At 55.8% G+C, this 13,019-nt stretch overlaps 1 protein-coding gene across 1 annotated transcript in view; it reads right to left on the bottom strand.

Annotated features, from left to right (window-relative positions):
• STRN4 (striatin 4) overlaps positions 1 to 8,699 on the bottom strand; it is a gene marked incomplete at its 5' end in the record, with an annotated part of 18,748 nt that extends 10,049 nt beyond the window's left edge. The window contains 4 exon segments of the mRNA XM_027767049.1: positions 1,842 to 2,056; positions 6,428 to 6,506; positions 8,028 to 8,101; positions 8,596 to 8,699. Coding sequence (XP_027622850.1) covers positions 1,842 to 2,056; positions 6,428 to 6,506; positions 8,028 to 8,101; positions 8,596 to 8,699 — 472 coding nt within the window.
• Positions 8,700 to 13,019: the final 4,320 nt, after the last annotated feature.

A 13,019-nucleotide genomic window follows, 5' to 3' on the forward strand; every position in this document is an offset into this window, starting at 1 on the left:
TTCCTGCCCACAACAGGGGGCAGAGAAGGCATTAGTCCTGCCAGGTGACAAGGCCGGGGTGGGAAGGCACCAGGGTCGATGGCCAGCCAATCCCCCAAGCCTCACGCATCGACACTGCTTGCACAAGGCACCGGCCCCTGCCCGGAGCGCTCATCCCAGGTCGAAAAGCCCCTTTAAACTGCAGATGGAGCCCTGACACCTCACTGGGCTGCCACAGGACCAGTCCCGCCCTGACTGGGCGTCTCCCACATGTGCTGAGTCAGAAGGAACCCTGCATGAGAAAGTGCTGTGACTCAGCAGCCCCATTCCCACGCCCGCCAGTCAAACCGCAAACGCAGGCCAGGCAGGCAGACACGCCCAGCAGGAAAGGGAACCGCAGGACACCTACAGCCCCCACAGCCCGCGGGGCCACAGGGCCACAGGGCCACAGGACAGGGCGCTGGAGGGCCTGCTCTAGAAGAGCCTGCACCATTCGCAGTAAGACAGCACTTGCGCTGCTACCTCCTGGCTGCCAACTGGATGGCAAGTGTCAGCAGAGAGGGCGTGTCAGCCCGACCCTCACTGGAAGCTCAGATAACCACAAACATCCCTCCTTGCGCCATGGGGAGCTGCTCTAGAGGGCCCTTGCCTACTGCCCAGGTGTACTGTCACTGCCCCGGAGAGCTCAACACAGAGACCCACTCCTGCTCCAGGCTCCACACCTAGCACTCCCTCCTGGGCCACCCTGCACACTCTTGGAGCACCCCATCCTCAGGGTCTCCTCCCCCAACTGGCTGCATTTGCTCCCTCACTGGCCCCACTCCCTCCCTCAGAGACTGCAGAAGGTCCTAGCTTCCAGAAAGCACTGAGCAGGTGCCCAAGAGCTCAGTGTCTGAGCCAATGCCAGAGCTGCAGGCTGGCTACTCAGCACCTCCACGAGGGGCCCAGGGCACCTGAGCCTTGAAGCGACCTCCAACCTCTGCCCTTCCTCTCATCTCATCGCACTGCAGAGCAAACCCTAGGTTACCCTCGTCTTTTCTTCTCTTGCACATCCTGTCTAACAGCCTGCAGAGAAGCTGCCTTCCACTGCGGACGCCCACCAGGACACCGTCACAACCTCTGAACTGTCCCCAGCTTCACTCTGGCCTCTGACAGCCTCTCCTTGGAGCTGACTGAGTGTCAGATTATGTCACAGCCCTACTCAAACCACTGGCTCGCCACAGGCCTGACTGAGAGACTCTGGGCTCTTTATCGGGGCCTAGGAGGCCTCACGCGATCAGGCTCCGGAGCTTGCTGTCTCACCGCAGACCACAGCCCCACGTGCTCATTTCCAAAGCTCGCATGCCAGCCGGCTGCCTCTGGACCTTGGCATGCGTTGCTGCCTCGGCCTGGACACTGTCCTTCCAGCTGCCCATGTGGCTTAGCTTCCATCACATGCAAATCTCTGCCCAAAAGTCACCTCTGCAGAGGTCTTCTCTGCCCACCAATGCAAAGGAGCCCGACTTCTCCCACCATCCTTCTCCCAACTTGTGGTCCTCAAAGCAGCCAGCGTCACCTCACACGGCACTGCTGCTCTGATGGGCAGTTTCTGAAGAGAATGCACGGATACACAAGAGCCCCTGGGACAGTGGCCACGCGAGCTGTACTCCCTGGGTGCACAGGAGTCGCCTAGGCCGGAACCTCAGGAGGGGGCGTGGTTGCAGATGCGTTGAGGCAGACACCGCAGGAGCAAGTGTGGAGGCCAGAACCCAGGGCACCCCAGCAATGGAGGGACAGAGGGTGCCAAGACAAGTGAGTCCACCCCCACCCTGGAGCACCTGAGGACGGGTGCTGACGCGCGGGGCTGGTCGGGGGGTGCCCGCCAGGCCCGAGGGCTCACCTCTTGATCTGCTCCTCGATCTGCTTCACCAGCAGTGACTCGCCGCCGCTGAGAGCCCCAGGCCCCGGCGTGGCCCTGGGGCCCCCCTCACTGGGCTCCACAGCCCCATTGAGCTCCAGGGAACGGCCCAGCAGGGAACGCACACGCTTGGACCGCATGTCGAGGATGGTGTCTGTGTAGCCCACTTCCTCCAGGTACCTGCAGGGGCAGACAGGCTGGCCAGACATCCCCTGGGCATCCCCTCTATTCAGGCCAGGGCAAACCGGACAGCCTTGTGGGTGCCCAGACTGACGTCCCGACACAACGGCTGTGCTTTGGAGACCATTCTGGGGGAAGTTCTCATGTACTCATGCAGCACCCCCAAGATGCTGCACAGGGGGATGCTGAGTGCAGGGACCACCCTCAATGTCCATCAACAGGGACTGGGCCAGCAAATTACAGAGAGGGACGCTAGGCAGGAAAGTGACGTGGTGCCGAGGAAGATGGCCATGACAATCAGCGTGAGGGCAATGGGAAACGGTGAGCTCCAGCCTGACTCTTCTTTTTACTTTTTTAGATTTCTGCCATAGGGCATGTCCACTTGCCTGAGAGAGATGGGAGGTGGGGGCTAAGAAATCATCCCCTGGGGGAAGGCCAGGCCACAATCCCTTCTCCTCGATTCTCCACCCAGGATTTTGGACATGCACACACACACCAAGTGTGACTTTCAGAATGCCGGGTCTGGGACTTGAACCACAGCGCTGGCCATGTGGGATCCAGCACCTTAACCACCACACCACCTGTTGGCCCCATGACTCATTCTTGAGAAGAAAAAAAAAAAGGTGCTAACGTGTGAATTTACACCACACACGCACACGTTAAGGCGGAGCGAGATACACGGAAAACTTTGCAGCAGTGACCTCTGCAGGGTGGGATCGGGGCAAGCGGAAACTTTTGCCGCGTTTCCTACTTCCTTCGACATACAAGTGTCTATTACTTCCACAGTTTAGACAGCTGAAGGCAGGGCCAGCTCCATCACAACGCAGTGATGCACTGCTCAAAAAGTAGCCAGATCCCACATGGGGACCGCGTTCAGATCCTCAGCAGTCAGCCAGATCCATGCTGGGGTGTGAGTGCCCAGGATCCAATGGACTGCAGGACTGGAGGGGACCATGGTGTGACCACGCCCCGTGGAGAGTGCTCCCCCACCCTCTCATGTGTGCGTGCACATGCTCTATCATAAATAAACAAACATAAAAAGGTTTTAATTAAAAAAAGTTTAAGCCAAGGGCCAGCAGATGGCATGGTGGTTATGTCACCGGACTCCCATACGGCCACTGAGGTTCGAGTCCTAGACCCAAAAGCTTGAAAATCATGCCAGTACATATGTGTGCATGCCCGAGATCCCAGAGGATGGAGAAGGGGTTGCAGTGTGGCCATCCCCCTGGGGGGTGAACTCTCACTTTCTCTCTCACGATCTCTGTCTCTCTCTGGCAAGTGCAGGCACCCTATGGCAAAAATCTTAGAAAAAAAAAATTAAGTCATGTAGGACTGGCCTAAGACTTATCAATATACAAAGCAAGCTAGTGGCGTCGTGGCTGGGGTGGCTGAGCCCACTGCACAGCGCAGTCGGAGTCCTGACCTGGCCGCTTGAGAGACACGCCGAGTGGGTGTCTGTATGTGCCCAAAAGCCCAAGAGGAAGGGGGATTGTGGAGCGGCCATCCCCAACAGGGAGGTGTTTTCTCACTTCCCCTCCTCTGCCTCTCCAATGCACCTAAGGCAATGACTGGGGAAAGCAGCAGCAGAAGTCAAGAACGCACGCCGGTGAGGGGCTACCTGCAGCTTCAGAGGGTGGGAGACAGTGGTCCCTGGCCAGTCTTCAGGAGGCCCTTCCTGTTCAACCCACCCCTCCAGCAGCTGCCCCTGCCCACACCTGAATTTGCTTGTCCCATCTCTCAAGAACCTGTGTGCATCTGAAGCTCCCAGATACCCACAAAAAGAGGGCCAGGGAAGATGGTTAAGAAATTGGACTGTGACAGCAGGTGGCATGGAGGTGAAGGCAGCTGGATCCCACATGCTCAACCTCACAGGTGGAGTCCCAGCTTGAAAATGGGCATGCGTGCCCAAAATCCCAGGAGTGGAATGGAAGGGAAGGGGCTGCGGCCTGGCCACCCGGCAGGTGCCTTCTCACTGTCCCTCTCCCTCTGTCTGTCCGTCTCCGGTGAGCACAGAAAACAGATGGACTCCGAGGCAGACTGCCGGATGCCGTCACAGGCCTCCACGCACTCACTGTGGGGCTTTCTGCCAACGGCTGGCTTTGCCGCCTCTGTCCTCTCACGGTGACGAGAGGGAGGCTAGCAGGGCCTGCACGGGGGCCGATGCGAGGAGCCGGCACGTGGAAGGTGTCTAGTTCAGCGCCAGGCACGTAATAACACGGCTTGGTAAGTGTGGCCCGTCATCGTCATCACCCCTGGGTTACCATTTGCCAAGATTTTAAACTAAGACTTTAATCCAGATATTTAGCTCGAGGAATACAGTATTTGCTCAAATAGTTTCCTGAAGTGTGTCACATTGTCTATAACAACCAAAAAATTAGAGGCAGGGGCCAGGGGCCAGCAGGTGACATGGTGGTTAAAGCACTAGACTCCCACATGGCTGATTGTGGTTTGAGTCCCAGACCTGGCAGCTTGCTTTTTCACTCCCCCACCCTCTCTCACTTGCAAATGTGCTCGTGTGTCTTGGAAAATAAAAAAAAAAAAAAAAAAAAAAAAAAAAAGATAAAGAAAAATTAAAATAACTTTAAAATAAATAAATAAGAGCCATGGTACAGTAATAAGGCAACTAGATTCACACGGGAAAGGTCTGGATTTATGTCCTGGGACCGCTTGGGCATGCTGATCTCCCAATGCCTATGCCCAAATTCTGGGCCAGCTGGGACTGGGGGGGGTCACAGATGGAGGCCTATGGGGACTGCCTAGCTCTCCATCTCTCTCTTTCTCATAAAGAATAAACAAACTTAAAAAACAAACAGGGCCAGGGAACCAGCAGTTAGCGTAATGGCTATGTCGCTGAACTCCCATGTAGTCGACCGTGGTTTGAGTCCTCGACTCGGTGGCATAAACTTATGCCAGGCACCTGTGCGTGCGTGCCCAAGATCCCGAGAGGAGAATGGAGAAAGGATTGCGGCGTGGCCACCCCCTCTGGGGGGTGATTTCTCACTTTCTATCTCTCTTTGTCTTTCTGGCAAGTGCACACGCCCTATAACAAAAAACCTCTCTGGGAAAAAAATGATGCGACAGGGGCCAGCAGTCGGCATAGTGGCTAAGGCACTAGACTCCCATAGGGCTGACTGCAGTTTGAGTCTCGGACTTGGCGGCTTGCAATCACACCAGGTACGTGTGCATGTGTGTCCAAAATCCCAGGATAAAATAGAGGAGAAGGGATGGTGGCATGGCCATCCCCCAAGGCGTGATTTCTCACCTTCCCCTCTCACACATGCCCTATGGCAAAAAAAAAAAAGAAAGAAAGAAAAAGAAAAAAAATGATGTGACATAACTAATTTACGTGGCAAGACGTTCACAACTCTTACCAAAAGCAGTGAGTTACAAAACCGCACCAGTGAAGGGAAACCAGCTTTTATATAACATGTACACATACAATAGACAGCTGTGAGAGAGGCTGATAGCACACATGGCCAGGGTTTTGTTTTTTGAGAGGTTTTCAGCACACACACGCCCGGCGTGTGTTCTAAGCCACCGGGTCCGGGACACAAACCGCGGTCTACTATGTGGGAATCCAGCGACATAGCCATTACGCTAACTGCAGGTTCCCTGGCCAGAAGGTTTTAAAGGGATATGAAATTCCTCGAGTGCTGGAATTATGAGTGATTTTTCTTTGTGCCCCCTATATATTTCAAGTTAAAAATGTATAATTCTTGGGACCAGCAGATGGCGTAATGGCTATATCTGTGGATACCCATGTAGGCAACTGTAGTTCAAGTCCCGGACCCGGTGGCTTAAACTCATGCTGGGCGCGTGTGCGTGCGTGCCCAAGATCCCAAGAGGAGAATGGAGAAGAAGGGATTGCGGTGTGGCCATCCCCCCGGGGGGTGATTTCTTGCTTTCTGTCTCTCTGTCTTCCTGGTGAGCACACATGGCCTATAGCAAAAACCTCTCCAAAAATAATAATAAAAATTTTAATTAATTATGGGGCCAGCAGATAGTGTGGTGGTTAAGGGCACTGCGCTCGCACATGGCTGACCACGATCTGAGTCCCAAACCTGGCAGCTTGCTTTCTCACTTTCCTCTCTCTCTCTCTGTCCCTCTCCAGTCAAATTAAAATAAATCAATAAATCAATAAAGTTAAATAAAATAATTCTTTCCAAAAAACACATTTAATTAGTTAAATAAATAAATAACAAAAAGGGGGAAAAAAAAAGAGTGGAGTCCCCATGTCCGCCTCATGTCCAGGCAGGGCGCCTGGTGCTTCAGTGTCTCCAGTGGGGACAGGAAGAACCACGGAGTCTTGGGGCTTATCTCCTAAGCCAAAAGTGCTGAGTCCCATCCCCCACACTTCCCTTCCACACTCACTGTCGGAGAAGCTGCCGCCCCTCCTTCCACACCAGCGGGCTGTTCTCCATGGTGACAGATTCCACAGGGCCATTGGAGACTGCGGAGTAGAAAGGAAGCAGCTGTCTTACTCAGGGCACTGCCATGTAGCCGTCATCTCCTCCATCCGCCTCACCCCTCAGCCCCCGGCTAGTCACTGCCGTGGGTCCTGCGGCATCAGTTCCTGGGTGTCAGGCCCACTGTCTCCCGTTCGTTCTCAGGGATTCTGCCTCCGTGAAGTGCTCATCCCTGGTCTCCCATCTGGCTGCTCCCCAACCACCCCCGAGGAGGCATCTCCAAACTCAAGGCTACACTGGCCCCCCAGCGGGGCTGCACAGCAGAGGAACGGGGCCAATGTGGCTGGCCAGAGGCTGCCGTGAGCCCGGGCCCTGGGTTTGAAAAACACCCTGGTGCGTGTGTTCAGTGCATGTCCAGGGTCCTGCCAGGACAGAGAACTGGAGGAAAAAAGACTACAGTGACCAGGCCCCTTTGGGGAGTGCTTTCTCTTTCTCATCTGCATGAGCTCATCCTCCCTAATGTTCATAGAAAATAAAAACAAATAATAATAATAATAATAAAACAAACACCTCAGAGCTACACAGAAAGCTGGTTTAGTTCTAAGAGAACAGGCAGACCGAGCCCAGCGGGCCTGCCACTTCCCAGCAGTGGGACTTGAGCAGGACGGTTTGCCTACTGGAGACGCGGTTCCCCCTTCGGAGAGATGAGTGTGACAGCATCTCCCCCTTGGAATCGCTGCGAGGACTCAATGAGACCGTTTGCTTAGGATTTTACTGACCCAGTCCTTCCTGGGCACCTAGGTGGTGCTTGGCCAGGGGCCTGGGTGACATCAGTAAACAAAGACCCTGGCCCTTATGAAACTTACATGCTACTAGAGAAGTCTGACAACAGATAACAGTCGTCACTACTGGCCTGGCTTGTATCACCGTGGCCAGACTTCGCCATTACCCAGGCCACCCTCCACGTCCAGCGCCCTGCTCCACTTGTTCCAGTCACACTGACCAACTCCTGTCCCCCGGCATTCGCTCTACAGGCATGCGATCCATCCCTCCCTCACCGGGACAGCTTCTCTCATGCCCCGGTCCCTCCTTCAAGGGGCTTAGTCTGTAAGGGACCAAGGGCAAGGACCGTGTCCACTTCGCTCTTCGGGGTGTACCTGACCTGTGACACAAAGCCAGCGTCCCACAGATAGAACACTTTTCTTGGGGCAAATGAGTGGATGAATAATTGAACGACAGCCCAGTTCAACACCGCCTCCTCGGTGAAGCCTCTGCCAGTTTCTCTACTGCGCCCTATAAATAGCCCGGCTCCCGCGCCTCAGGAGGGCTGCAAGAAGCTGAGTGTCTGTCTCTATTTCCCAGAGGGACAGGGCAAGACTTCTCTCATGGGCCCAGCACAGGACCTGGGGGAGGGCTCTGAGAAGGGAGACTCAAACCTCCCTGGCCCCTGGGGCCAGCTCTGCTTCCAGGGCAGCAGTGAAGAAAAGGGGCCCAGTGTCACACTTCTCTGTGACGGTCTGCTCCGCTGGGAGGCTGCACAGACTGGGCAGGGCAGAGGGGTCTACCTTGTTCTGGCAGATCTGCTTTCTTCTCCCCCTGGTTCAGGTCCGTCCCGAACTTCAGTTTATGATATTTGGCCCTAAAAGAGCAAATGAACAGGTGAGAGCCTCCAGGGTGCAGAGAGCCAGCAGTGCCCTCAGGGACATCCAGCCTGGGCCTCCGCCACGTTGCTCTCCTGCCTCTGAGCTGAGCTGCCCTCCCTGCCCACGGTCAGGGCACCACAGAGCGCACTCTGGCCAGGGACTCCCCCTGGAGTCAGGAGGACTGGCCTGCTGTCCCCGTTCCCAAAGGTGCTGAAGAAGTTCCTCACCTCTTGACACTTCAGTCCCTTATCAGAAACCAGGTCAGCACCCAGCACCAGAGGGCTAATGACATGTGGGCCCCAGCAGGGACCACGATTATGAGTACTGCTGCCGGGGTCTTTCCCACACGGCTCTACATCGCATCTCGCCCCTCCCTACAACGGAGCAGCACTGGCAAGATGGAGGAGAGCGCCCAACCCCACAGCACCCGCAGCTGGGAGGCAGCATGGCCAGGAGGCGGCGTGGCCGGGGCCAGGGTGGGAGGGCTCACCTCTCCTGCTTCAGTGCGTATTCTAACATCTTGATCCGCCGCACCAGGTCTGTTTTTAAATTCTCCTGTCCCTTCCTTTCTCCCTGGAGGAAAGCCACCTGAGCCTGGTGGGGACAGAGAGAAGGAGTCGGCAGGTGTCAGTCAAGCAGGCACAGCTCAAGCCCAGGCTCTCACAACTGTGTGTGCCAGCCATGTCCTTAGGTGCGAAGACCCTGAGCCAAGGCTCAATGGGCACTGAAAGGACATGGTCCCAGAATCCCTTGCAGTGTCAATGAAGAGCTGAAAGGCTTCATCCTGAAATTAAAATGAGCTAGCCTCTCAGGTGGCTAGATCCCACATGGCCAACTGCACAGTTCGAGTCCTGGACCCAGGGGCTTGAAAATTACACTGGAGGCATGTGCTTGTGTGTCCCAAATCCCGAGAGGACAGTAGAGGAGTAGGGATTGCGGTGTTTCTCTCTCTTTCTGTCCCTTTCTTCAGTAAGAGTATGTGTCCTATAGCAAAAAAAAATTTTTTTAAAAGGAACAGTCTGGCCTAACTTGGTTGCTGCCTTTTGGGGAGCAGGCGGGCAGGGAAGGGTAGGAGGTAGGCATGAACAGCCCTGGACTCCGCCCTCCGTCCCCTACGGCAGGTGTTGTCACTAAAGTTGCTGGTGGAGGTGGCTTCTGACTATTCCTACTGGAGCATCTGTCTCTGGGAGGCGTAGGAAGCTACTTCTGGAACTTAGGGACAAGAGTGGGTGGCTTGGCTTTGCTCCCCGTTCCCAGCACAAAAGCTTTGCTAGCCACCCCCCACCGTGGGACCGACCAGCCACGGAAGGCTGCACTGGTGTGAGGGATGTGCCACAGACATGACCCAGGCTCCTGCCAGGCGCTTTACACCGTCTGCTGGCTCCGGCTGCCTGTCTGTGCCGCTCTGTCAACAGGCCTTTTAGAGACACCGGCCAACGGCCTTCGAGGCAGGATCCTGGCCCCTGACCATGTTCCGGAAGCCCTTCTGCCAAAGCTCCAAGTGCAGACCTCAGCCTTGGCTTCTCTTCCCAAGAGTTCCCCTGTTCTAGCCAGGACAGCCTGAGCTCCAGGCTCTGCTCGGCTGGTACTTCTGCATGGCCTTGGAGGTCACTGACCTCTGAGCCTCCATCAGTCCTAGAAAAAGGGCCTCATGAGTGCCTTTCCTGAGGCCAAGGCCTAGCATAGGATGAGGGTCCACGAATGCCAGCTCCAGCTCTTATCATCTCTATTCTTCCTGTCAATTCTTTTGTAGCATTTCCATTCAGTCCCTGGGTCAGCCAGGTGGTGTGGTAGCTAAGATGCTAGATCCCATATGGCCAGCTGCATGGTTCAAGTCCTGGACCTGGAGGCTTGAAAAACACTCTGGGCATGTGTGCACACGTACCCAAAATCCCAACAGCACAGAAGGGATGGCAGCACGATCATCCCCCTGGGGGAATGATTCCCCACCCCACCACCCCCAGTGAGCACACACCCCTCATAGCAAACTTTAAAAAAAAGGAAAAAGGACCTAGTTCTTTAGGGGTGCTTGAACCCCCTGAGACCCAAGACCCAGAAAGGGGGGATGTCTGTGAGTATAGCTTCCTGCGTTGGACAGCTGTATCCTCCTGGGCCAAGCTCCCCACGTGTCGGGGCCAGTTGAACTTCTGCAGCTCCAGGAGAAGCCCAGGCCCTGCTCAGTCTCAAGTTCGGGCTGCAGAGCCATTCGGATGCCACACATACTGCTCTCCATTTCCTTGGGGCTTGCTGGGCCCTGTCCCACCTGCCCCAGGCACCTGCAGCGGAGCACAGCCCTGTGCCCATAGGCCTGCTATCGCCCCTCACCTGCCGAGGATGGTGTCGCCCTCAGATTAACAGAGAACTGAGCACACGGTCAGTAATACCTAGCACTGGTGGGGTCTTAGGCTCAGTCCATGGAGTCAGGAACTGGTGCACCCTGTCTGGGGGGGCAAGCTGGTACTACCTATAACATGTTAAATGGGGGGCCAGCAGGCTGCGGTACTGACTCCCACATGGCAGACCACAGTTCGAGTCTGGACCTGGCAGCTTACTTTCTCACTCTCCCTTTCTCTCTCTCTCTCTGGTCAAACTGAAGAAGAATAATAAAATAAAATAGAAAATGTTAAATAGGGCTGCCTGTAGCCTAGCAGTTCAGGGAGCCAGATCCCATGTGGCCAACCAGAACCCACACGGCTGAGCCATCTGTGGTTCGAATACCAGCCCTATGGCTTGAAGAGCATTCCAGGCACAATCCCAGTAAGATGGAGAAATGGAGAAGAGATTGCAGTAACCATTCCCCATTGCGGGTGCTTTCTCCCTCTGCCTCTGTCTTTGTGCCTTCTGTCCATTAAAGAAAACGTTAAAAGCACATTCCTTTGGTCCAGATAGTTTCACTTCCAGGAATTTATCCTCTGGGCACACTTCTAAATAAATACCGAGATACACATGCACTGATGAATGACGAGCGAGCACTCATTTACCCACGTGTACTTATAACACCCAACTACAGAGCGGGTGTCGTCTGGGCCTACGACAGCATAGGGCAGGACGGAGTTCACATTCTAGCAGGAGCTGGAGAACAGACCATCAACAAATGAGTACACGTCACTGTGGGAAAGACCCGCCCCTGGCCATGGAGAGAGGGGGACCTTTATTCCCTCTCCACACTTTTTAGCAACGCACATGTATGTAAATACTAAGACCAGACAGCAGACGACACACATGTGAACACCACCTCTGAAGTGTGAGTTTCCATCCCCTGTGTATCTTCTAAGTCCCCAAATCTATTCTACCAACCACTTTAGAAGGTGGGGAGGGGAGAGGTGGGGAGGAGAACGCTGACCTCCAAACACAAGTCCCACGTATCCTGCTCACTGTCCCCCCCTGTCCATTTCGATCCTACGACTTGCCAGCAGAGGCTGAACCCACTGAAAGCCTGCCTGCACCCAAACCCACGGCCACGGCCATGGGGTAACTGCCCAACACACGGTGGGTACTGTGCAAGGCACAAGGAGAGCAAAGGGGAAGCCACACGGGGCCTGCCCCCACAGGCTCTCTGCTCAGTGCAGGAGACAGGAGTGAGCTGCCCCAGATCACACACGTGATGTGGCGGGGGGGAGCCAGAGATCTGTGGGGGACAGGGTGGGGGTAGGGGTGTGTGACAGTGACCTGAGGCTGACCAGAGTCAGCCAGAGCAGCAACGAGAGCCTGGCAGCTTTGGAACTCTGACAAGGTCAGCGGGGCAGCTTCGGAATGCACGGGTTAGGGACCAAAGTCAGAGGAGTGTGCCGTCCCAAGGACAGGCACCAGGTACTGGGTTAACAAGTGTGAATTCATCTAGAGCACGGGGAAGCCTAGACGGGCTCTGAGAAGGGATGGAACCAGATGAGAATAGCACCGAGAGCCGACAGATGGGGCGCAGGGGGCAGTGAAGCTAAAGGCCGAGGAACAGCAGGCACAGGAGGGGCAGTCACTCACACCCAGGGAGCAAGGCCAGCAGCCGGGCTGGGACAGGCAGTGTGCCGAGAGGTGGAGTGAGGAGGCTGGAACCTAAGACAGTGTCTGGGGAGGGGCTGAGGGTCCCTCCCTGCTACCACAGCAGCCCTGCTCTCCCCCCACGTGGCGCAGATCTCATCAGCCCAGCCTTCCGGTCCCCTTCCCAGATCCTTCGGCTGTGGGGAGGGAGGAAGGAGAACCAGGAAGATATGGCCGAGAGTCTCAGGCTGGTGGGGTTCCACAAGAAAGAGGAGGTGCGGGCAGCCAGACTCCCCACTGGACCTCGCCCTGCTGGGTCTAGGTGCCTGCTCACCTGAACCACCACCACCTCCCCCTCGGGCCAGACTGGAGAACACGCCACTCACCTCCTGAGCCTTGGCTGCCACCTCGCCACCTGACGGACCTCTCCAGCAAGGCAGCATCTAAGGCTTGCCGAGGGGTCAGCGTCTCCATCCTCCCAGGAGCGAGGGCCTCACTTTTTGGGTCTTTCTGTCCCACCCCTTGGGAAGGGCTCCTGTCCAGTGCCACGGAGCCCTGCAGCTCCTACGCCCTGCCTCCCCACACCCTGCGTGGCTCCTGGCAGGGATGAGTTCCCTCTAGATCTTTCAGAGCCCCTGGGAGGCTGGAAGTGGGGAGGGGACAGCTCTATACTCATCGCTGGCCCACTCACCATCTCCTGTCACTGCTCCTATGTAAATGAGCTGACCACGTTCTTCCCCACAGGGTCCTCTCCTCAAAGAGCTTCCCTTCTCAGAAGTGCCACGGGACACGGCAGGGTCACGCAAAGGAGAAGCCACCTGTGCATGGATGTACAGAACTCTGTAGAGCCTATGCCTACTCTGCCTCTGCTGGCCTGGGAGTTTCTGAAGGGCAGAAACCACATCGCCGGCATCTCAGAATCCCCACACCTGCAAATTC

This window comes from Tupaia chinensis, unplaced genomic scaffold (genome assembly GCF_000334495.1).
Source record: "Tupaia chinensis unplaced genomic scaffold, TupChi_1.0 Scaffold000067_1, whole genome shotgun sequence".
Classification (NCBI taxonomy): Eukaryota; Metazoa; Chordata; class Mammalia; order Scandentia; family Tupaiidae; genus Tupaia; species Tupaia belangeri.